The sequence below is a fragment of the Drosophila novamexicana genome, unplaced genomic scaffold, assembly GCF_003285875.2.
Source record: "Drosophila novamexicana strain 15010-1031.04,08,12 unplaced genomic scaffold, DnovRS2.1 tig00000121-arrow-pilon, whole genome shotgun sequence".
Lineage (NCBI taxonomy): Eukaryota > Metazoa > Arthropoda > Insecta > Diptera > Drosophilidae > Drosophila > Drosophila novamexicana.
This window is the reverse complement of record NW_020824773.1, coordinates 556,096-580,995: the sequence shown is the minus strand read 5'-3', so window position 1 is coordinate 580,995 and position 24,900 is coordinate 556,096. Positions and strand designations below refer to the sequence as shown.

The 24,900-nt window shown below is 40.9% G+C and overlaps 6 protein-coding genes and 1 long non-coding RNA gene across 8 annotated transcripts; 4 read left to right on the top strand and 3 right to left on the bottom strand.

Moving 5' to 3' along the window:
• The first annotated feature begins 128 nt into the window (after positions 1–128).
• LOC115757899 (wiskott-Aldrich syndrome protein homolog 1) lies at positions 129–1,378 on the top strand. Its single transcript, XM_030698345.1, has 5 exons — positions 129–282; positions 342–365; positions 522–617; positions 677–751; positions 1,151–1,378. Exons 1-5 carry the CDS (start codon positions 178–180, stop codon positions 1,244–1,246), a joined length of 396 nt encoding a protein of 131 aa, XP_030554205.1. The 5' UTR covers positions 129–177; the 3' UTR covers positions 1,247–1,378.
• Positions 1,379–2,458: 1,080 nt separating this feature from the next.
• Positions 2,459–3,968, bottom strand: LOC115757922 (bleomycin hydrolase-like). The gene is made up of 2 exons (XM_030698386.1): positions 3,640–3,968; positions 2,459–3,581 (listed from the first exon to the last, which is right to left on the bottom strand). The coding sequence occupies exons 1-2, from the start codon at positions 3,919–3,921 to the stop codon at positions 2,679–2,681; spliced, it is 1,185 nt and encodes a 394-aa protein (XP_030554246.1). The 5' UTR covers positions 3,922–3,968; the 3' UTR covers positions 2,459–2,678.
• Positions 3,969–6,931: 2,963 nt separating this feature from the next.
• Positions 6,932–8,557, top strand: LOC115758048 (uncharacterized transmembrane protein DDB_G0289901-like). Its single transcript, XM_030698562.1, has one exon. The coding sequence runs from the start codon at positions 6,932–6,934 to the stop codon at positions 8,555–8,557; it is 1,626 nt and encodes a 541-aa protein (XP_030554422.1).
• A 4,291-nt stretch (positions 8,558–12,848) lies between these two features.
• On the top strand, positions 12,849–14,273 carry LOC115757872. The gene is made up of 2 exons (XM_030698311.1): positions 12,849–13,282; positions 13,344–14,273. The coding sequence occupies exons 1-2, from the start codon at positions 13,219–13,221 to the stop codon at positions 14,102–14,104; spliced, it is 825 nt and encodes a 274-aa protein (XP_030554171.1). The 5' UTR covers positions 12,849–13,218; the 3' UTR covers positions 14,105–14,273.
• A 1,358-nt stretch (positions 14,274–15,631) lies between these two features.
• Positions 15,632–17,030, bottom strand: LOC115757873. The gene is made up of 3 exons (XR_004017376.1): positions 16,253–17,030; positions 15,806–15,914; positions 15,632–15,748 (listed from the first exon to the last, which is right to left on the bottom strand). It is a non-coding gene; the product is annotated as an uncharacterized LOC115757873 (long non-coding RNA).
• A 296-nt stretch (positions 17,031–17,326) lies between these two features.
• On the top strand, positions 17,327–18,059 carry LOC115758081. Of its 2 annotated transcripts, none has more exons than XM_030698595.1 (2): positions 17,327–17,594; positions 17,654–18,059. In XM_030698595.1, exons 1-2 carry the CDS (start codon positions 17,339–17,341, stop codon positions 17,980–17,982), a joined length of 585 nt encoding a protein of 194 aa, XP_030554455.1. In that variant the 5' UTR covers positions 17,327–17,338; the 3' UTR covers positions 17,983–18,059. The 2 variants fall into 2 exon arrangements, with proteins under 2 accessions (XP_030554455.1, XP_030554454.1); XM_030698594.1 differs by having other exon boundaries at positions 17,328–17,594; positions 17,648–18,059.
• A 3,772-nt stretch (positions 18,060–21,831) lies between these two features.
• On the bottom strand, positions 21,832–22,507 carry LOC115758047 (gram-negative bacteria-binding protein 3-like). The gene has a single exon (XM_030698561.1). The coding sequence runs from the start codon at positions 22,505–22,507 to the stop codon at positions 22,025–22,027; it is 483 nt and encodes a 160-aa protein (XP_030554421.1). The 3' UTR covers positions 21,832–22,024.
• Positions 22,508–24,900: the final 2,393 nt, after the last annotated feature.

Genomic DNA, 24,900 nt, shown 5'->3' with positions numbered 1-24,900 from the left:
ACTTGGCAAGCTGACATTTTACAAGATTTCGGATAACGTTTAACAAGCCAATTAAAATCGAAATACCCATGGGGGCAGAACGTATATAAGAAGCTGCACAGCTAACTGCTGGCCAGCGGCGAGAAGTCACAGTTTCTCCCATTCCCAAAATATTGAACGCGACGTGACGGCTCGAAAATGAAGCTATTTTGCGTTGTTTTGGTTGTTTACGTGGTGGCTTTGACATTGTTCGGCGTGGACGGACGTGGTGGCGGTGGCGGTGGCTCCACAAAGGGCTTGGAGGTAAGCGACATAATACTTGCTGCACTATTACAAATATTTAAAATAAGTTTTTGCTACAGGAGCCCGTGCGCCTCTTTGTCAGGGTAAGTCTGTTGTGAAATAAATGGCACAAAAGTTAAAATCTCTCTGCCCCAAGACGCGTCGCCAATTAAGCGTTAATGAAGAGGAATTGGTGCGGCGACGCCTCCTGGGTTATAAGAATTTACTTATGCGATTTTGCCAATGCCTACTAATTCTAGACACGGCGCCATGTTCACACTCATAAAAAGGGACTTGAGAGCGCATCGGCTTATGTCAACAACGAGCAACCGCCACCACCCCCACCACATTTGAGAGTAAGCTATCAGATATAACTATAAAGTATTACATCTGAAATCTGTCCATATGCTAACAGCCCCGTCGTAATACCATTAACTTGAACAACGAACCAACGCAGGTGACTAACGAAGAACCACCACCACATACCAGGGTAAGTAAAATATTCCAATACTTTACTATCAGCTACTCCTATCTTTATTAACTAGTTAGTTCCCATTTGATCTGTGTTCATTCCTCTGTATTCTGGCAACAATAAGGTTACCCATTCATTGGCCAGCTACCACCTGGTATTCCCTTACCACTAGCTAGTATACCAATACCAATACCCTTGCGCTAAAGCGATGTTAATGGAAGCATTATAAGAAAAAAATGGTTATAGGACTTTCTCAGTACCAGGAGCCTCAGCGAGCTCATTTGTCATTTAGGGAAAATATTTTTTTGAACTTGTTAGGCATAGTTTTAAAAGACTCAAATTAGAGACTATGCAACATCATCAAAGAGTTAAATCACTTTACTAATTGCACATTATTTATTATTTCTGGCTCAACAGCAACGCCGCCAGATGCCATCGCCACCTGAGGGAATGCCAGCACCGCCTGATGGAGTGCCAGCACCACCCGCGGGTATGCCAGCACCACCAGCTTAAGGATAAGGAATAGCTAAATATTATTTACATACATATATCATATAGTAAGGCGCTTGCGTAGGGGTTAGGGAACCACGGCAACAATAAGGAATTAGCCATAAAATAAAATATGTTTCAAGCATTCCAAAAAAACATTTACCAAATCGCCTAGCTGATTTATAAACTCATAAACGATTTAACATTTCCAAGTAGTATCTGTAATCTGCGCTAATCCTCTGCAGCTGCTCCGCAAACATAAATCAGGTAGTTTTGCCCAGATGCTACCTGCAATTTTTTTTTTTCCATGACGCGTATTTAAGAGTCTGTTGGTTGTGAGTTTAGTCAGTTGCAGATCGTCTTTCGTCAGGATGAAGCTCGTTGCGTTTCTTTTGCTAAGCAGCCTCACTTTTGCCTTGGTTCTGGCCTTTCCTGATAACCACAATGCAGTTGCTGATTTGCCAGATGCTGACCTGCATGCTGATGCAATTTCCACGACAGGAGAGGGAGGCGCCGCCACGCCATCAGAGACTAATCAGCTACGTCGGCCACGTCATCTTCTGAAGAAGCTGTACTATCCACAGCCACAGGTGATAGTACAACCAATTCTGGTACAACCGCAGCCCTACTATACCAATTCCTACATTGGTGCTGGTCGAGGTTATAATATTGGCTATGGCATAGGAAAAAGCTATAAGAAATGGTAGAACATTTTATCGAAAATTTAATAAATGAAAATGTTGTCTTAAAGCAAAGCGCTTTTTGTTGTTCCTTTTTTATGCAAAGTCAAATTTCTCCAGCGCAAATCCCTTAAGTCCAAAACAGTCGTAGACTTGACGGCAACGGTCGCATTTTCTTCCAAACTCCCGCCACAATTGTCTCTCTAATGCCTAATTAGGCATGCTAGGCACGTAAGTCTAATTCCCAAAAACTTAGAGAAGGTCGCGGCTCGTCGGTTGGAATGCAAGATTTTTAAATAATTTCAATATATTACAGCATTTAAAGTCAGAGAAAAATGAAGAGCTAATTCCGCTCGTGAAGTCAAAAATGTTTAAGATATATTTAAAAAAAAAACTATATTTATATATTAAATAAATATTTTACAATAAAATTAAATGAAATAAAATATTTGCTAATAGATATAAAAAATATGTAAAGTTTTGAAATATTCAGCCTGTCTTGTTAATTAAGTTTTGACAATTAAGGCTTATGAGCATTAAATACAATTACCAGGCTACATCGTAATTGAGTTGTTACGATTTGGGATTAAGAACATTTAATATTAAAAAACTTATTACAATTTTCAATAAATATCTTGAAACGCATTTAATACCAAAGAATTTGGTTTAGGCCAAGCCGAAGCAGCTTCTTGCCAGAATTTAAAATTGATGACAGCTGATTTAGTGTATTGGACGGTGTGCCAGCCCTGAACAACTACCTGGGGACTCATCAGCCATCAACTGAGCAGCGCGCCCATGGGGTCCCAAACGGGCAGTTCCACGCTGGGCTGAGTTTGAAGCGCGTGCATCACGCCTGGCGGCACATAGCGGGAGTCGACAACTATCTCGAAGGCATACTCCCGCAGCCAGTCGACGTTTAAGACGGTAGCCTTGCCGCTGGCCACTTTGCGCTTGACTGCATACTGCTTGGCCTCAGCGTCAGCATCAACAGCTTCCGGCAGTCGCAGGCTATCTGAGGACTCCGTCTTTTTGGTGGTTGTCGGTTCTGTTGCCTTTCGCATTGTGCGAAATTGCAACGGCTGCCGCATTGCATCCAATGTGACCTCTGTCAGCAATAGCACTGTATTGCGACGCGTCGCCTTGTAGAGCATACGTTCGGCTTTGTCAAGTGCCGTGTCCACGGGCATGCCAAAAACCTGATCAAAGTGGTACGCTTTCAGGCTAAGCACATCCGACTTGGTGTTATACAAAACTGGCAGATCGCAGGCCAGCCACACAGCTGAGCCTGCTGCCAGAGACTTTACGATGGCTTCCAGCAGAATCTCCATTGGTTGGTTGATGTACCTTTGCTGTAGTCCGTCAATCATGTTAGAGCTGTTTGCGATGTGATAGTTGCGGTGATAGATGGAGGTGAGGCGGGGATCGTGGCCCAGGCAAACCTGCGCATCGCGTGAAAAATAGGGCTCTATCATGGCTTGGTAAAAGCTCAGCGGTGTATAGACTAGCCTCTGGTCTTCATCTTTTAAGCTCCACGTAAAGTTAACGGGCGGCGTTCCCAAGCAAATGCTTATTATTTTGTAAAGCTCTTCAATCATGGGTTCCAGATATATTAATCGCAGCATATGGCTATCTCCATCAAATGTAAATTTCGCATGCAGTCGGCAGCTAAACTCGTGCAGCTGCAAGATTTAACGACTTAGTCTCAATCCAACCGGATGTGAGGTAGACAGCACTTACCTTGCTCCTAAGCATCTTGTTGAGATGCAGCGATCGAGTTGACGACCAACTAGCCAGATAGGATTGCTTGGGCATAGCACCGTACTTCTGGATGAGATTCACAAACATCTGCCAATTCCCGCCATCGGGCACCGTGTGTTTCATCAAGTACTTAAAGGTGCGCCCATCTATTGGCTCACAACGTGCTAGGAGCTCTATCACAGTATGGAGAAAATAATTACAGCGCTCCAGCTTGTGCCAGTAGAACAGATAAGGGGCGGAGAGTTCGCAATCCTTGCGCATGGATAAACGGAGCAGATCGAGGCCAGCACAGATCCATTTCGGGCCGCCAACCGTCGACTTGCCAGCTTAGTCACCTCATAGTGTTCCGTTGCCGGGCATAGTTAACGATTTCTGATCCTGCCTCATACAAGCGCTGAGTCGGATCACACGCGGTACAAATATTTTGGGCCAGTCGGTTAATTGGCAGGCGTAAAGAAATCAGAACGCCATTTTGGGACAACTGGACTTTTCAGGTGTAAAGCAGGGCGGTAATGTGGCGGCGAATCGCCCATGTTCGGAATTTGCGAGAGCTATGACAGGAAGAAAAAAGAATGAAAGAGATAGAAAGGAAAAGATTACAAAAAACAGTTTGGGTTGTGGGTGCAGGGGGGCTAGAAGCAAACAGGCCCAGATGAGGGCGGGAAGAAACGGGCGGGAACGAAACCAGGGCTGAAAGCAGGCAGAAGAGGGAAAGGGAAGCGAGAGGAAGGGAAACGGAAACAGGGGCGAAAGGACAGGCGGAGAAGGAGGCGAGAGCGAGAGCGAGAGCGAGAGAGCGAGAGCGCGAGCGATAGCGAGAGCGAGAGCGAGAGCGAGAGCGAGAGCGAGAGCGAGAGCGAGAGAGGAGAGCGAGAGCGAGAGCGAGAGCGAGAGCGAGAGCGAGAGCGAGAGCGAGAGCGAGCGCGAGAGAGAGCGGAGCGAGAGCGAGAGCGAGAGCGAGAGCGAGAGCGAGAGCGAGAGCGAGAGCGAGAGCGAGAGCGAGAGCGAGAGCGAGAGCGAGCGAGAGCGAGAGCGAGAGCGAGCGAGAGCGAGAGCGAGAGCGAGAGCGAGAGCGAGAGCGAGAGCGAGAGCGAGAGCGATAGCGAGAGCGAGAGCGAGAGCGAGAGCGAGAGCGAGAGCGAGAGCGAGAGAGAGCGAGAGCGAGAGCGAGAGCGAGAGCGAGAGCGAGCTAGAGCGAGAGCGAGAGCGAGAGCGAGAGCGAGAGCGAGAGCGAGAGCGAGAGCGAGAGCGAGAGCTGAGAGACGAGCGAGAGCGAGAGCGAAGAGCGAGCGAGAGCGAAGCGAGAGCGAGAGCGAGAGCGAGAGCGAGAGCGAGAGCGAGAGCGATAGAGAGAGAGGAGAGCGACGAGCGAGAGCGAGCGCGAGAGCGAGAGCGAGAGCGTAGAGCGAGGAGCGAGAGCGATAGCGAGAGCGAGAGCGAGAGCGAGGAGCGATAGCGAGAGCGATAGCGAGAGCATGAGCGCGAGCTAGAGCGAGAGCGAGAGCGAGAGCGAGAGCGAGAGCGATAGCGAGAGCGAGAGCGAGAGCGAGAGCGAAGCGAGAGCGAGAGCGGAGAGAGCGAGAGGAGAGCTGAGAGCGAGAGCGAGAGCGAGAGCGAGCGCGAGAGCGAGAAGCGAGAGCGAGAGCGAGAGCGAGAGCGAGAGCGAGAGCGAGAGCGAGAGCGAGAGCGAGAGCGAGAGCGAGAGCGAGAGCGAGAGCGAAGCGAGAGGAGAGCGAGAGCGAGAGCGAGAGCGAGAGCGAGAGCGAGAGCGAGAGCGAGAGCGAGAGCGAGAGCTAGAGCGAGAGCGAGAGCGAGAGCGAGAGCGAGAGCGAGAGCGAGAGCGAGAGCGAGAGCGAGGAGAGAGCGAAGCGGAGAGGCGAGAGCGAGAGCGAGAGCTGGAGAGCGAGAGCGAGAATCGACTAGCGATGAGGCGAGCGAGAGCGAGAGCGATAGCGAGAGCGAGAGCGAGAGCGAGAGCGAGAGCGAGAGGCGAGAGGCGATGAGCGAGGCGAGAGCGAGAGGCGAGAGCAGAGCGAGAGCGAGAGCTAGAGCGATGAGCGAGAGCGAGCGCTAGAGCGCGAGCGAGCCTGAGATCGAGAGCGAGCGCGAGAGCTGAGCTAGATCGAAGCTAGAGCGAGAGCGAGAGCGAGCGAGAGCGAGAGCGAGAGCGAGAGCGAGAGCGAGAGCGAGAGCGAGAGCGAGAGCGAGAGCGAGAGCGAGAGCGAGGAGGCGAGAGCGAGAGCGAGAGCGAGAGCGAGAGCGAAGCGAGAGCGAGAGCGAGAGCGAGAGTCGAGAGCGAGAGCGAGAGCGAGAGCGAGAGCGAGAGCGAGACGAGAGCGATAGCGAAGCAGCGCGAGGCGATAGCGAGAGCGAGAGCGAGAGCGAGATCGAGAGCTAGAGCGAGAGCGAGAGCGAGAGCGAGAGCAGAGCGATAGCGAGAGCTAGAGCGAGAGCTAGAGCGATAGCGAGAGCGAGATCGCGATCTAAGCTATAGCGATAGCGATAGCTGAGCGAGAGCGATAGCCTAGCTATATCTATACTATTCTATATCTAATCTATGCTAATCTATATCGATATCTATATCTATCGTATCTATATCTATATCTATATCTATATCTATATCTATATCTATATCTATATCTATATCTATATCTATCTATATCTATATCTATATCTATATCTATATCTATATCTATATCTATATCTATATCTATATCTATATCTATATCTATATCTATATCTATCCAAATTTTCATGTTTGGATCTTGGTCATTACACATTATATATTTTTACGATGCGAAATAAGGGGCGTATAGTCATATTTTATTCAAAGCTTTTTAAGTAAAATAGACGCCATAGCAAGGTTACTATAGATGCGTAGCTTTTACTCAAAAAGTCAAATCTCAAATTTAATGAGCACAAACAATGAGTACGTTCAGCAGATTGATTGATAAAGATTTTACGTTGCAAAGCAAACATGTTTAAATAATATGGAAAATTAATGTCTATAAATATACATGACAATAAATCGTCTAGCATTGTGCAAAGAGTAATAAACTCTCTGCAAACACGTTTAAAGCATTCTGCTGAACGCATCCAAGGCATAGTCTGGCGGATATATGATTAATGTGTTGTTTTGTTTGTAATCATTGATAGATTCGCTGTAGTCTGTTTATTTTATAATTTCTCGTTGTTATGCAAAGTTGACAACGTCATTTTTTTCGGCTCATTTCTATGTTCTTCGATCAGTTCAAATTTGCTTAGCGTCGAGATGAGACACGTGTGGACCTTAGTGGTGCTGATGACAGCATCGACTCTTGCGGAGTATCGAACATTGTATGGCGGGAATTTAATGGTTAGCAACGGCGGTTATATAAATAACAGGAATACCGGTATCATATCCGGAAGCCAAAGGGACAGACCTTTCGAAAATGTTGGAAATCAGGCCGGATATGGATTCTTTAATGGAGATATCAGCGGAGCTTCATTCGGACAGCGAACAGAAGGATCGTTAGGATCTAGCAATGGTGGAGAACCCTTTTTCACATCTGGACGTCAAAGAGGAGGACCTCTTGCGATTTCTGGCAGTATGCCTGGAGATGGTTTGGTAAATCGAGAAAGCAGCGGAGGATCCTTTGGACAAGGAAACACGGGACTAATAAGAGGTAGTAAAAGTGGGGGACCATTTAAAGTCAACGTCGATCAGGAAAGTATTATGTATGGAGGACAGAGCGAAGGACCTATTCGCAGTCAGTCTAGTGATGAAATAGTGAATAGCGGTAGCAGTGGCGGACTCTTTGGACAAAGGAGAACTGGATTAGTAAGGGGTAGTAATAGTGAAGGACCCTTTCAAGTAAATGCCGGCCAAGGTATTATAGCTGGGAACCAAATCGGAGGATCTTTTGGAAACCAGGGTACGCATGTAAACGCTGGCAGCGGTGGTGGATCTTCCGGACAAGGAAACATTGGATTAATAAGGGGAAGCAACACTGGAGGACCATTTAGAGTTAACGCCGATCAGGAAAGTATTATATCTGGAAGACAGAACGAAGGTCTTTTTGGAAATCAGGCTAGAGATGTATTTGTGAATGTTGGCAGCAGTGGAGGGCCCTTTGGACAAGAGAAAACTGGATTAATAAGGGGTAGTAATAGTGGTGGACCCTTTCAAGTAAATGTCGGCCAGGAAGGTAATATAGCTGGGGCACTTGGAGGATCTTCTGGAAACCATGTTGCACATGTAAACGCCGGCACCGGCGGAGGATTAATAGGGGGAAGCAACACTGGAGGACCATTTAGAGTTAACGCCGATCAGGAAAGTATTTTATCTGGAAGACAGAATGAAGGACTTTTTGGAAATCAAGCTATGGATAAATTAGTTAGCGGAGGCAGCAGTGGAGGACCCTTTGAACAAGGACAAAAAGGATTAATAAGAGGTATGAACAGTGGTGAACCCTTTCAACTAAATGTCGGCCAGGAAGGTATCACGTCTGGAAGCCACAGCGGGGGAACTTTCGGAAATGCTGGAAACATGCCTGTCGATGGGTTGGTAAATGGACACAATACTGGAGGACCGTATGGACGGGCAAGCGATAGATTAATACGAAGTAGCAGTGGTGAAGGACCTTTCAGATCTAACGGGCGCATCATATCTGAAAGCCAAAACGGCGGACCTTTCGGAAATCAAGCCGTAAATGGTTTGGTTAAAGGTGGTGTCAATGGAGGACCATTTGGTAAAATAGAAGGCGGTTTAATTCAAAGTAGCAGCAGTGGAGGCCCTTTTAAAGCAACTGGCGAGCAGGATGGTATCACATCTGGAGGCCAGAGTGGAAATATTTTTAGAAATAGTTCTGCTAATGGATTGATTAACGGTAGCGGCAGTGGAGGACCTTTTATGTGAGAAATATGTGCATTAAGCAGAGGCATAATAAAGATCAAATAGCTTTTAAGTTGTACATTTTCTTTCGATTAAAATACCAAATGACATTGAACTTTATGCAGGCAGCTGTTTTATTTTCCTGCTTTGTTAGATAGGAAGCAGTCCACAATTGTTAAAATTGATTTTCTGATTTATGTGTCTGTTTTTGCCGCATGTTGCCAGTCAAAGACAGCAGCGGCAGCAGCAGTATAGACGTCGCCTCCAATTCAGAATCATACTTAACATTTGCCCAGTCCAAAAATGCAGTCAAAGTTCTGCAATATGCAACAGTGCCCCACACTGTCCCCATCAAACCCAACCTGAACTGGCAACCTAACATTTTTGTGCTTGTGCAGCCAGGCGTTGATGGAGACATTCGCAAATGGCAGCGAGAGTGAGCGAGAAAGTGTGTGCCCTCTGATTCTCCCTCTCCCTCTCACTCTGTTATCTGTGCCGCACATTTCTAGCTGTGCTTTGTGGCAATTGTTGCTGTTGTTGCTATATTTAGCAGCACAGACGCAATATATATAGAGTTTAATTGATTGGAAAATCAAATTGATTCGATTCGAACAACAAAAGCAACTTCAGCCCTCACATAAGCCACACAGTGCGAACGGTCCAGCCTCGGGTGGACCACAGCACTCGCCAGACCAAGCCCAGCCCCAGCAGGTTGGTCGGAACCTGTGGCATGGCTGGTCGCAGCTCATATATTTGCCACAGAATGCAACTGCGTCCTTTTTAATGGTTCTCCATGTCTATGCATTATTGTTGGGCTTTTGATCATGGTTTGGCCCCTGCAATGGGCTTGCTCTTGTTTTGGTTTAATGGGTCCAAGTGGCATAAAAAAGTCTCGTGGCGGAAAAGCAATATGAATTAGAAGTTAAAAGAAAACAAAATATGCGTAACACTAACGGGCCAATGAATCCTAACAATCTTCACATAAACATAAACATAAACACATTGTTAAAATAATACTTCATGATATTACACTCTGATTAACTGATTATGGCATACATATTTTTAATATTCTCTATATTATTATCCTGAACAAATTTGCCTAGTTGCGGAAGGTATTTAGTTACAATAAATCAATTATGTGTTATCATTATTTAAAATCATAAAATAGAATTCCCAGCTATCTTTTTATAGTGTAGTGTAGTGGTGTATCTAGAATTCTAGTGTATAAAAATTATTTTTTACAAAATGTGTGTACCGAGTGGAATTTCAGTGGAATTTCATAATTGTCTGATATAATTATGATCGAATTGCATTTGCTTGTATATCATATAAGATATTCACAGCAAATTTCGTACTTGAATCATTTCCAGCTTTTAATGTATAGATCTCTACTGTTGTCCAAATCCAAACTGAAATAAAAAGAAGTTTACTCATATTCAGTACTTACATATATGTTTCTCTCTTTGTTGTTTTAACTCCCACATATTACTTTTAAAACATTGTATAATCGCTCTCTCTTTCTCTCCCTCTTTCATGTTGTCATTCCCACGTCCAAAGCCAGTCAACAGCTCAGCTATGCATTAACAACATCGCAATACCTGTTTAATTTTTATTGTTCAACTTGCTCCACAGTCGAGCAAAACAAAATAGCCACAAAGCGTTAACTGCAGTTGGGTGGTGGCTGTTGAGGTGGCGGTTGGAGAGGTGACGGGCGTCAACAAAAGCTCACAACCTGCTCACCAAGTGAGGCTAATGTGACTGCTCAATGAATGCCAACAGCCGATATGTTTAATGGGCAGCAATACAAAAACTTTTACGTACTACCCAAAGCCAGAGCCAAGCAATTCAATTGAAAATAATTAGCAGACACATAGCGAAACTTCTTAATTGCCCCAGCGTGAGAAGTGAGCGGGGCGGTACATGGAAGAGAGGAGCAACGAGAGCGTAGCTCGATGTTAACTTGGCAGCCAGTCAAAATAAAACATGAGTAGTCTAATCGAAAGGGCTCGACTAACAGATACCCCGTCTACTCAGCGACAAGCTTCCCTAACAAAGATACAAATATTCTTCTCTGTGAATTTCACACAGTGGGCGTGCATTCTTAAATATCTTCGGTGTATATAGTCCGATCGTTATGAAATTCACAAGGCTTAAATATAACATAAGAACTCTGTGTGTAAACTAAGCAAGGCGCTATCATTGATACATGATTTCGGCTATCGAGTGTGAAATATTCTGGCTGCTCAATAACCTAAAGATTTAATTTCGTGTCTCTAACTCCCATACCCTTTTGAATACGCTTACATACTTTATTTTAAAATAATTTTTTAACAGTAATATAGAAATGGAGCGAGATATCGAATAAAATTATAGGATTGTTCTTCTGATATAAGATATGTAGCTTATATTTTTTCTACGAACATACAGACAAATAGGCAGATGGTCTATCATCGATATATACCCTTCTCTAAGTGACTTCCAATAAGTACAGGGAATACAAAATCGAAAACAAATACTTTGATGTGTAGACAGTGATAGCAGACACAATCAATCGCATTATGCATTTACTTAGGTTGTCTGTCTGCCCCAAGACATTGTCCGAGTCTCCACTTGTCCCGCGGGTGCTCTGTATATGCTCTTGTATAAATTCGCGTTATTATTTAAAATTCATTCATTTGAGCTTCTTGCCTTGACCATGCTGCATAGCCATCAATTTATTTTCCTGCTGTGGTTGCTCGTTGCACTGCTCAGCGGTAAGTTGTCCTCTGCATTTCCTATGTGCATATATATTTATGTGAATGTTATATAACAGATGTCAATGGCCTGCCCTTTTCGTTTAATTGGGGCCCCTCTGCGAACCGGGGACCCAGCGGCGGACCAGCCTGGAACGGTGGAAGCGATCAGTCAACCGATAATATAATTCTACATTCAAACGGCAAATGGCGCTACTAGTTGACTTTTGGACCTGATTAATGATATGATCCAATTAAATATATTTTTTAATTGCTGTTTTCATGCCTTTCTTTTTGTTGTGGGTGTAGTAAATTAAAGATCGACGAACAATATTGCCACTCATCAGCAGATGATTTACGTTTATATAATTACCGGAATTAATTTGTGAATATTGCTCAACTTGGTTGACTGTCTTTAATTATTAAGGAGTATTAATATTGTCGTCTTATGTGTAATGCATCAAAGAATTTTATCTAATAAACGAAATAGTACTATACCAATTTCATAATATACCAAGTTTCATATTATTTAATAATTACCAATAAGTAAAGCTCATCAGTTGTTAAGAGAGGACTGTTTATCGACTGAGGTTCACTTTTGAATAATATTTTCAAGTCCAGAACCAAGAAATGTTCGACCTACGCCTCGAACGAAGTTAAGCTTAGGTTTCTGTTCGTAAACCTGGTATTATGAGTTCTTTGATTGGTTTCTTTCATTGGTTCTTAATGTATGAATTAAAGTTTGGTTTGTCTAATTCAAATAGATAATAAATATATATACTACAAATCTTGTTATTTGTAAGACAGTTTATTTTTGTGTCTGTGGCTTAATGCTTAATATGATTCTTTTAATTGTTTTGATATGGTTCGGGTCTAACGTTTTATGTTAGATTTATGTATTGCCTACCTAAAAATTGAGTAGATGGTTTGACTTAAGGCCAGCTTAAAACTTCGAATTAAATAACTCAATTTAATGCTTGATTATATATATAAGTAAAGATTCGATTACTCTTTCACCTGGAAAGGGCATTTTAAGTACGGCCTGTATAGAGCTCAGCTTTTTCAAGTTTACATTTAATATCATTGTGTTTGTTGTAAGTAAATACACACACTCACACATATACATACATATATATATATACATACAAACTCTCTCTCTTTGTCTTACGAACTGATAAGCCGTCAGATTATATTGTGTATTCCCCATCTGAGCGATACACTTCTGACCCAAGTATGAACGAGCAAATCCAAAGAAACGAGTATTGACTTAAGTACAAATGCAAATATTTGCCACGAAAGGGATTTCCCAAGTGCTAGCAGGTATATACATATAAATATACTTTATATGTATGTAGGCTAGATCAGTTAAGACGAAAAAAATATATGTATGTATATGCATCTAACAAACATAAATAAATATATATAGTCAACATTTACACAGTAAAATTCATTGGGGTAAAAATTAAAACTATATTATCAAAACAAAAAAAAAAAAGAATTTTTTTTTTACAATAAGCCTGAATACCAATTGTATTTAATTTTTATTATTTTTGGTACTTATCGCGTCGCTCTCAATTATTTACCTATTTCAATTTTTGTCAAATGGAATTCGTGCGACAGTTTAATTGATGTGCACTCGGTTGAGTTACTCATCAGCAATTCGTCACCTAGTTCGTAGCACTGAGTGACACCCAAAGTTTTGTCGTTTGTGAGGTGTGAGTCGAAAACGGGAGTCAGTTTAGAGACGATCTCAGTTCGAGCGGTAACCGCAAATCGTGTGGAAGCGCAACGCCGTAATCGTCTCTGGCTTTTTCCCAGAGGCTGCACCGCTGACCTCTGTCTGATATCTACCCACGTAGTATATTTAATAAACAACATATAATACTCGATCGATCGCTTGTATAAATAGGGGGCTTTTAGCACTGCATTGATATAGTCAACCCGTTGCACAAAATGGACACGTATCGCGCTCTGATGATGATCGGGCTAGTTGCACTCGCCGTCTGCTTGGCCAGCGGTAAGCACTCAAGTATTTCTGCAAAGACCTGCGACTTATTACAAAATTTAAAAATTTGCAGCTCAACCAACCTCGACGGATAAATCCATAGCCGGCACAGCGGAGCTGCCAACCCCGCCGACGCAAGCTCAGCCGGTGTCCAGCTATCTGTATAATCAAGGAGGAAATGTTGTGCTGCAAAACGAAGCTGGTAGCATCTACACGCGCCCCGATGGACGTAAGGTATTGGTTGGAGCTGGCGGCCAGACGATTGTAACTGGAGCTGATGACAGCGATGAGGATGACGATGATGATACTCAATCGGGATTTAGCGGCAACTACGGCAACAACGTTGTCATCAATGGAAGGAGTGTTGGTGGCTCGAGTTTTATTTCGAGCAATGGCGGCGCATTGGTAATGAACCAGGCTGGAGAGGGTGGCTACCAGACATACAACAATCACCAGATTCGTATTGTCAACGGCGGTCTGCAGCTGACCACCGGCGGTCAGGTGTATGATTTTCCGGCTAAAGATGCTAGCGTCAGTTCCCAGGAGAAGATCAATATCAATGGCCAAGAAGCTACAGTCCAGTACGAGAATGGCAACATTGTTGTGGAGCTGGCTGATGGCACAGTGCTGGCCAAGGCCGATGGCGGACTCTTCAGCGGCGATCGCAATTCATATGTGAACAGAAAGCAGATTCAGGAGGATGCTGCCCGACAGGCTGCCAAGGTTCAGGAAGACATTGCACACCTGCAAAAGGAACTGAATGAGCGGCTCAACTTTCAAATGAGGAAGCTACAGGAAGATCTAGAGCACACCCTGGGCAATATTCATTTCTAGTATATTAAATGAAATGTGAGCAGTTACACTGCATACAGCTTTGCATATACTCAAAATTATTTGTCAGTAGCTGCTCAAACACATTTTATATGCTACTTTTTCACGAGTATCTATAACTTATTGTCGAAATAAAGTACATATTATCGAGCTATTCTAATGTGCATTTAAACTGGCATGTTTCAATTTCTGCTGATGACGTTATTCGACTTTGAAATCATAAGACGCAATTCAAGACAATTCACTATAGAATTATACAGAAATACGGCAGAATATTCAATTGCCATGCTCATGCTCATTTGTGTTCAGGGTTTTACTACGAACACGATTATTCTGAGAAATTTGTATTCAAATTAAACTTGCTTCACAAACGTAAAACCTTTTAAGGTTTGAATAGTGTCGTTTGAACATGGTATTTTGTGCTAATTTTAATTGTGTAATAATTAATTAGGTATGTATATAGATATGTACATACATTCATGTACATTTATGTACATACATACATATATATAAAAGCACGCACCCTATAATTGCATACATTAGACAGCGGCTGTGATATTTTAAGAGCAATAATATGTCATTCAAATCTTATTCCAAAAATAATTAGCTGTAAAGAAAAATGTTTTTCCACAGAAACATAAAATTTGATACTCAACACAGGCTCAAATATCAGAGATACTAGAAGGCGGTATCTTAAACGGGCTGAGAATCCCTAAATTCAGAGGGGCACAAAATATCTTATATGTATGTATGCTTGTAATGCATTTTAAGGCAAGATTATAATTATCTTGAACGTAGATTGTACACGACCTAAATGTTTTTAGGTATAAAAAAGTCAACAAAAGTGCAACATTTCGAGTCCCATATATGTAGTTGTATATAGTATGGTATATTGTGTCTGGTAGTGCTTCGTCTTATTCTTTATCCATGACATTTGGAATACTATGACAAAGTAATACATATTATGCACAATTTTTCTGCTGAGTCTGAAAAATGCCAACCATGTGCCCTGCTGTTCGTTCTACATTTTGCACTCATACTAATTTCAAAGTGCCATATATCAGTGGGCTTGGAGTTGGGAGCGAAGGGGCAGTCAACCGCCCAGCTGCTGGGGCCACGCAAATTCCACAAGTGACAAGCGCCTGGCAGCACTACCGTTGCCACCTGTAGACGTAGTCATGGATCCATATTCAGCCCGTTTCTAACCCCTTTCCTGTTGCTGGCAGGGCAATGTGTGTGACAAATGTGCGTCAAGTTACTGGCAACTTATTTTACAATGGGGCTCCCTCGCACTGGCGCGTCCGCTCGCAACTCTCAACTTAACTCTGGCAAAATATTTAACTTGGCGGAATCTTTTATAATTAATTTGCCAAACTCCAGCTTTTTATACCCTACATCTGGTTAAAGATGGTATGATGGTTGTCAGGAGGACAAATTACGAATATTTATACCCGTTCGTCTTTCCATCTTTTGATCTTGAAAGCACTAGACTTGAAATTCGAAATATACATATATGTTTTAAATTTATTTTCTGAATGTTGACCTAATTTTTAATATCGATAAATATCGATTTTTAAGCAAGAGTTTCGGGCATCAAGGGTCTCGTACAGTATATAAAGATTAAGAATATTTTATTTTAAGGGTTTCCTGGTATAAGGTATTTCCTAGTCAAAAACTCTATATTTTCTTTGCGTTAATACATACCTCTTGCTTTTGGCTGCCTATTTTGAAGTTTCCTCAAATTTGTGCTGCAAGCTTTTGGTATTTGTAGCTACATAAAAGTGTGGCACAAGCTATTTTGTATACATTGCACCTAGAAAATGGATGAAAATGTTATAATAAAAACTTTCTAACGTACATAAAACTTAAGTGATTTTCCATATATCGGGTATTTAAAACCTGAGGCTTTTTAACTAAAACATTTTTAAATGTCTAAAATCAGGAAGTATTTGATTGATTTATAAGCGCCTCGTTATGCAAGCGACACCAGCTGAATTAACTTTTGTCACCACCCACACACCATATTATACCCTTCACTTACTGAATAAGGCTAAAAAAGGTGTACTGAAGCTTTGTATATGTTTGTAATTGGCAAAAGAAGCATTAACACAGACAAAGCCATCTGGTCATGCGTATCTGTATTTGACTTACACTCGTTTAGTATTGATCGAAAATCAAGGCTCGACTCGCCTCGTTCCTCTTATTAAGTAGTATCCAATCGGAATATTTGTCAGTAGCTGTTATATTGGTTTAAGCCAATCTAATATTCCCCCTTTTTTCTATGGAGACCGGGTATAATTATGTACAAGTCGATCATTAGTTTCGTTTCACCGTGGCGTTTTACGCAAAGTCTCTTATGTAACCGAAAAGGATTTAAATGTAATTCACTTAAGAGTGACCTAATCAGTGTATAATTGATCTGCTACAGGATGGGATGTGTGTGGATTTTACCATTTCTGATGGCTATGACGGCTGGGACTATGGAGGGTTCGACTGAATCCAATATAGAAAAGAATAGTGTAAAGGGGGGTGAAACCCCAACTGCTTGCCCATGCGGCAAATACCGTGCAAGGTGGCATCACCTTATGGACGGAGAATCATCATGGCTTTATTCTTTAAGCGAAAGTACCGAACATAAGGAAAACCCTAGACATGGGCCTCTTGATAATGCCTTTGACGTTTCTACTGCATACGCAAGCACTGAAGAGTCATCAAGTAGCGAGGAGCTCGAGGATCATAAGAAAACGCATAGATATAGGGCTAAGCATAAGAGGTTCAATTGCAAATGTCTTGAACCTTTTCAAAAGGCGAAAGAATAATAAAAGGGTACATCATATGGGTTATGAAATACGAATATATTTGTATTTTTACTTTAAGACTTTCATCGAAATAAAAACCAAGAGTCATAATAAATTTACCTTTCAAAAAAATGTTGCTGTTATCTGTTTCAAAATGAATAGAGAGTATATTTATTCAGTTGTCTAATTGCATCTGTGAATATATGGGGCCCACCTGTGTATATTCATTCTTGATCTTAGAAGGAAAATATAATAAAATATTTGGTGTAAAACTGGAACATTTTTAAAGCATTTAACTAAGCAGTTCAAATTACATGATTGAATAACAAAGGCTGTTAGTCTCAGTGCACCGTTGCGTATTGATTAAAATGGAAGCGATAATTGTATTTCGAGCTCCTATATCTGCAAGCCAATTAGTTTGTAATATTTCGGCAGCAAGATGAAACCTATTTCGCTCGGGCTCCTGATTATGGCTGTATCGATTGTGGCTGTAAGTGGTGGAACATACCGTTTTGAATTGGACAACTTTAAGTCAGAAGAAAGTTCCTATCTTCCTGGCAACGTTAAGCAAGTCAAGCTTGAGGTTAACCCTCAATACGCACAATCTATGCCGGTGGACTATATTAAACATCTTAATGATGTCTTATCTTCTGGAAATTTTCTTGATAATGAGGCGCCTGAAAATAATAGAAATGGTGGGAAAACTAAATGCGATTCTGCATTCAAATTCAAATGTTATCTCTTACAGTTTCAGGTAATGGAAAAGATCTAAGTGATGGATGTCAGAATCAGACTCAAGGTGGAGAACAAAATCTTAAGGATACTACTGATCATTCGGCAAAAATTTTTAAGACTGAAATTCGCGTTCAAATAATTTCTTCAAAAACTGAACAAGAAGAGAGCAGCTCTTCCAACAGTGACAGTGAGGAGCAGAATGAAAAGGGGGCTAAACAGAACATTGATAAACCTTGTGATAAAAAAAAGGTTAAGAAAACTCAAAGTTCCTTAGGCAGGAAAGAAGGTCTCGAGCAGAATCAAGAAGGGAAAAATGAATGCGACGGCGAAACTTGTACGCACACTTGAAATCTATAAGCTTCTCTAGTTTCTGATATGTGATGATGTGCTAAATACACACATTTAAATTTATTGAAGACTAAAAATATATATTTGATTTCTCTTCAAGCATTTATTATTTTGAATCTAATTTTGAATCTAATTATTATTAGCAGCGAGAATAATATTTCACAGTTTTGCAGTGTAAACATGAAAATATTTCCGCTGCACTTTTAATGCTTCAGCTGCTTGCAACTTGATGGCATAATTTTGTGACAGTATTTATTTTCCTTTCGTTTTTTTTTTGTATTTTTCCAGGGATTGTGGGCTGCGCATAAAGTTGTCACAAGTCATTTAAACGCCTTGCCACGTGCAAAATGGCGTCCAAAGTGTCTGGTTGTGTGCGTGTTAAATGAAGCATGAGTGTGAGCTTTGCTTTAAATGGGGTGAGCGAGTGTTTGACTGTGCGAGTGTGCGCGTGTGTGTGTGTGTGTGGCAACTGACACAAACTTGCCGCTAGCTTGCATTTTGTAATTCTCACACATTGCGCTAAAATGAGAACAGTTCGCAAATGTTGCTGACAGCGTCGCTTAGCTGCCCCCTATTTCACATACATACGCATCTAACATACACACACACGGGCACAAATAAATAGTTACGCTTATGCAAGTGCGAGTTGTTGGTTATATGAAAAATTAAATTAGTTCTACCTTTTGGCCGACACGGTTAATTTGCTGCAAATGAGCTGTGACAAATGCAGATGCGACAAATGTCTGCATTAATTAATATGCCTAATATGTGGCACCTAAAAGCTATATACAAAACTATGTATACGGCATTATTTAATTGTTGCAATTGCTCTCGCTTTGTTTTGGCCATATCTAGGTACGCTGGCTACACTCAACGGTACCTACTAAAAGCGGTCAGGAACACAGGTCAAGCGAAAACTGAACGAACTGCAGTTGCTTCCTCATATACAGGAGGTGTGGCTACTAACGCTTAGCAGCTGCGTCATCTTTTCTATAGTTAGTCAAAGATTCAGCCGTTGCCTTGTACTTAAAATATGCTAAATCTTTCCTTTGGGCTTAGCCGAACTTAGCTGTAAGCGTTAGGGGTGATCTTGAGCATACTTTTATTCGCCTGCTAATTGGATAAAACTGCAAAAAACCTATCCGATGCACTCTTTACGAAACTGATGACTGAAAAAATATTTGTTGGATCAGTTTCTGCTTGTATTTATTTTATGAGTTTGCAGAGAGCTTCTATTGCGATAGAAGCTCTTATTTGATACACACTGTCATTACTCTGCTTACCATGATCTTTAGTTAAGCTTTATTGAAGATCCCTAAAAGTAACTGAAATCCTTATACTACGATATACACCATGAAATCATAAATAAATTCATACAATATTTCTTTTAAATTGGAAACTTCACAAAAGGTAGATTTATTGGCTTAGTAAAAACAAAAGGTACTTAACAACACCAGTTTTACTTCATAAGAATTTAGCTTAAATAAATAAATAAATAAATAAATATTTTGTCTTCTATGGAACTATAGAAATCGAAAACATTTAATTGGTAGATAGTTGGCTGAAAAAGGATAAGGTTGTTATCAAACAGTTTTCCGATCATTTGGATTAGTACATAATATTCTTGTGAAGTTGATGCTAGTTAAAGACGTCTGCCATTACATGGAAACAAATTTTACCCTTGTTACAGATAGTTGTTGATAATTCCAAAGGCGAATTAAGATAAATAAATATGATACGCCTAGAATTGTTAAAAAAGGCATAAAAAATAAACTAAATTGGGGGATAGCATTTTTATTTATTTATATATTCGCTATCTGAGGGATAGCATTGCTGTTGAGCCTTCAACTGCATTTATACTAAGTGACCTTTAATGTTAAGTAGATACTCGCTTAATAACTAAATAAATAAGAATTTAAACTATAGCTTACAATTACACAATACCAATATCCATTTGTCATTTCTTTAAGTACCATAGCAGCAACAGATATCAGCACTTTGGCTCAGTGAAAAAAAAACTTCTAAGTACTTGTGTCGATAAAAACCGATTGGATTTGTGACTTTGTATAGTGCTTCTCTGTCTAAGCAAAAAGTTTTATCTGCTTTTGTTTGGCTCAAGTGAAAGTTAAATGGGCCAAAAGTAACCTTTGTGCAGTTGTTTACTCGAATATTTGCTGCCAAAAGGCCAATGCTCAATTCTGATATCAGAACTACCTGCGTGAATAGTTTGAGCAAGTTTTTTATTTTTATTTCTTTTCTTATGTCTTTTTTTTGTTTACTCGTTTTTACCCTGTGCCCATTTTGGGTATAAAAACAAGGATACAGAAGTTGTGCTTCTATGTGTAACGGCAGAAATAGATGAGACTTTAAATATTATTAATATTTATCTTGAAGGAAATCTATGTCGATTTAGACTCAAGCTTATAAGTAGGTGAGGACACGCTCACTTAACTCAAATCTAAAAAGCTTAAATTCTTAATAATTCACCTGACATCGTTATAGATATATTTTCAATCTTATATTTCAATTTGGGAGCAAAGACCCACCAGGTTTTTCAGTTTTCAGTTAGACAAAGGTTGGTTATCGTTATTCAATTTAATTTTGCTAGAGTCATTTATTGATTTTATATGCATAAATCATTTTTAATTATATCTTCGCATTTAGAAATAAATGTTGGCAGATGTCAGACCAATTCTTACCTGTGCACAGGGTATCATTTAGTCGAGTACTGTCGACTAGTGCACTCCTAGCTGCTTGAGTGTGAGTCTTTGCATTTTCAATGCATTGCGGTAATTTTGAAGCAGCCATTACTCGCACAGTATTTCACACGCATGCGGAGAACTTTTCAAAATGATTTATACGGCCCGGATACTTACTTGGGTATCTGTGACAAAGTGCTCCTTTGATTTATGGCACTTTGGAAAACAATGCAAATCGAAATGAGTTTGACATGTGCAGAGTCCAAAATTTGTTGTTACCTATATTTAACATAGGAAAATAAATTCAGTCAACTTTGAATGATGAAAGGTGAACGAAAGCTGGGCTGAGTTTATTTTTGTAAATTTGAAGAAAAGGTGTTTACGTTGCGTATACTTGATTTAATTTAATGTTATGATTCCACTCCTTGCTGTTTTTTTTTTTTTTACCAAGAAATTAAGTTTTGATAGCGTAAGATTTGTCACTACGCGTTACTCAAATTCTAAAACTGGGTGACACATAGACGGTCACGATTTGATATTCGCCTGAACATGGTCCACAGCTTAAAAATGTTATAAAAAATAACGAGAAACAAATACTTTCTTCGTCACGGCGAAGATTAAACACCCTTGTCGATATATGACTTACGGTAAAGCTGATATGTGATTAATTTGGCCAAGATGTTTTGAAAATCAAATAAAAACTGTGCATATAAGAACTTACTTTTGGATTAATCATATCTATGAAAGCTATATGAGACAGTGGTCCAATCAGGCAAAAGCGTCTGCTTTTATGCGTTACGTCTTCCCTAACAATATTATATTTCTCAATTCAAGACTATAAACAATTATCAAAATACTAATCAATTAACATAATCTAAATGATCAAACAAATTATAAAAAGTAACCTGTTGGGATTCCCACCAAGAACGTCAAGTTGAAGAACAACAGTTTTTGCGAAAGACGATCAGATGACGTATGTGCTACTGATTATGACTGTACAACTATAGACTTATGCAAAAAAAAACTGAAACATGCTTTGTTGAATCAAAAATTTATATTTTTAAATATTATATATATATACAACTTACTTATATAATTTAATATATAACAATGCACACTGGAGGGCACTTTTTATTTTCGCTTAACAATTTCCGAATTGTTTGTTCATTTTGTACTTTGTTTTGTGTTGTTTTGCTTATGAAATTAGCGCATGATTAACTAATACTTTGGAATAAGGCACTTGGAATTTAAAAAAGTTTTAAGAATTCGCGTTGCTAGAATTAAGTTATTTGCTGATTGTTTTGTCACTTCCGGCTGGGAACTTCCACAAGGTGTCTGCGTGATTATGAAACAAATATATTTATGGTGGGGTTTCCATTGATATTGATTGGTAAATGGGATCCTCCTTTGCTGGTCAGATCGATGGTGACATTTTGGCCTTTAGCATCGTCTTGGCCCACCTGATGTCGCTGGTTATAGCTATGATAGTCCAGGCCATTGTATCTGACGGTTGTCCAGTAGTAGAGCACATCTCCCGGCTGCAGCTTTTGCAGGCGATTGTGATATGTCCAGCGCCCGTTGCGTGCACTGACGACGTCGGTGGCCCAGGTTTGATCGCCGAGATCTTCCATTTCTGCATTGAGTTTGCCATGGAAGGCGAACAGCGTAATGCCCGGCTCGTCTGGTACGGAGACCTCAAAACCGTGCGGCGTATTCACTTTGACTGTGGCCCTGGGCACTTCGTATGCCTGGCTGCTGCCTAATGCCGCCAGACAAACGATGAGCACTAAAACTAGCTGCTCGACTTGAGACGTTGCTGCTCTCATGGTAACTGGCTCCAGCTGAGCGTACGATTCTTGCTTTTGTAGCTTATCTTCGTCCGGGTTTGGGGCTTTTTTTTTTTGGTTTGCTCCAAGGGAAGCTGTGTTTTTCCCGCTGCAATTCCGACTCGCGTCAGACAGTTGATTGCTTGGGGCTCTGGTGGCGGCGAATTGCGCGAAAGCCAAAAAATATGCAACCCAAACACATTTAAATAACTTGAGAAAATACTTGCAGAGCTATATCCTCGTTTCCCCCTTTCTTTAAGCACATGAGTTTTAAGCTTTAACTCATATAGATAAAGACATGTATATATATACATATGACACTCAGTTAAGGCGGCCAGCCCCTGGCCAGCGTTAAGTGTGTGCAGTTTTCGTTTGGTCCTTGGGCCGATCTGCTTTGTACCAGTTACTCGCATGGCCACAGCCATCTATGGCATTGCTACAGTTTCCTTGTCTACTTGGGCCCTGGCCGAGCTCTTGCAGAGGCTCTGGTATCCCAAGTGTGGCACTCAAGCAGCTACAAGACAACTACGGTAGATACTTAAATAGTTACTGTTGTTAATGGACCCAAGGAATGTTGGGCATGTATTTATGAGTATGAACGTTTTCATGGGGGGTCTGCACACACCTCTGAGAGATGCCACAATTGCCAGTTAAGCAGTCGACTTGTAGAACGTATTTAACGACCTGAAAACTTATACTCCGGCTGACATACATAGTAGTTATAAGCACATTTTCACTAGAGATGAAGTGTGACTTGTTGTCATCATAGAGAGAGAAAGGGTGCTCACGAATATCAAGTTAACAAGATTAATTGTGAAAAAATTTAGCTAAATGTCCAGTCCACCTACATTCATATGCATATGTATTATACCTCTACCTTGCTTAAGCAAATATTCATATTTGCATACAAAAAGGCATAAATGTAAGACTTTAATTACTATAAGTATGCATATATCATAGAAATAAATTATTGATAGAGAGAGCGAGGGAGAGAGAGATAGGAAAAAAAGAGAGAGTGCACTAGAAGCATTTTTTGACTATATTTTTTGTGTGTGTTTAGACTACTTTCCAGTCTTTAAAAATAATCCCACAGACGTCAGAAGACGTATAAAACAGTTAAACTTATGCTATTAACTGATTATAAATTGAAGCTAGATAACTTATCTAATATCTTGTGAAATGCAAAAATTAAATTAATTTATCAACATTAACAATGTTAATTGAAATAGTCCCAAGTAAATAGGTATTTGTCTGTCAATTGCCACAAAATAGTTAAAGAGCTTTGTCAGCGACCCAACTAGTTGCAAGTTAATTTTTAATTGCCATGCAGTTTGTCAAAATGAGAATGTGGCTCGAATGTGTATCGCTCGCTATTATTGACCCCGTACAACATTAAAAGCATGGGGGCCATCATAAGCCGACCAATCAGTGGCCCCAACTCGCACCACTGGCAAACAAAAACAAAGTCAAACCGCAGCAAACCGAAACTAAATAGCTAACCATTTATACAGGCGATCCATCCATCTATTCATTCATTCGCTCATCCATCGCAAACTCAAACTCTGTCAATTTCTCTGACCCGGGGCCGGTCCGGACCCGCATTGCTGGCCATCTATCTCGATGGCTCTGTGCCCCAAAAGGCAGCTACGTTTTGCGCTTTGCGCTGATTTATAAGCTGCATGCCACTGACCACTTGATTGTCGCTACGAGTGTGTGTCCGTGTGTGTGTGTATCTATGTAATTTATTTACGTTAACACGCGCTGGCCAGCGCCTAAAACTATGCCACACCCAGAGCCCGAACGAGCGCAATTTTCATTTATTTTAAATGGCATAGAAAATTGTAAACTGACATTTTTCTGGCCAAGTGCCTCGGTTGAACCCGATGCGATGTCTCCTTTTGGACTCCTCTGCCCATTGGCTTTGTGCGCACAACCGGAAATTTGTGTAGTTAGTCGGTTGTTTTTTCTTTTTTTTTTGGGAAAGTAGATTCTCTAGTTTGAGAGCCCAGTATTAAATTCTAAACCAGCCCAGACTGATTACCCTGAAATTACATTGTTTCGCACTTAAAATGTGGCAACGGCGCAATGGCAACACGTTGTACCATGTTGTTCAGTGTAAATGTGGCTTCTGGGTTGAATTTGAGTACGGTTCCTTTTGCAGTCCGGGCTTAATTAAGTGGCCTGTTTTCATATGTGACGCTGAAAAATGTCTCTGTTCTACACATTGAATTTAATTGTACACATTTATTGTTAATTGATTCTATTTTTAGCAATTTAGCATTTGATTTTGTTTTTTGTGTGTTCGCTTGGAAAGCGGCAGGTGATTGCAATTTTATTTTGGGCTTATTTTAAATCGCTTAGGCATTTGTCTAAATTGAACGAGAATTGATTTA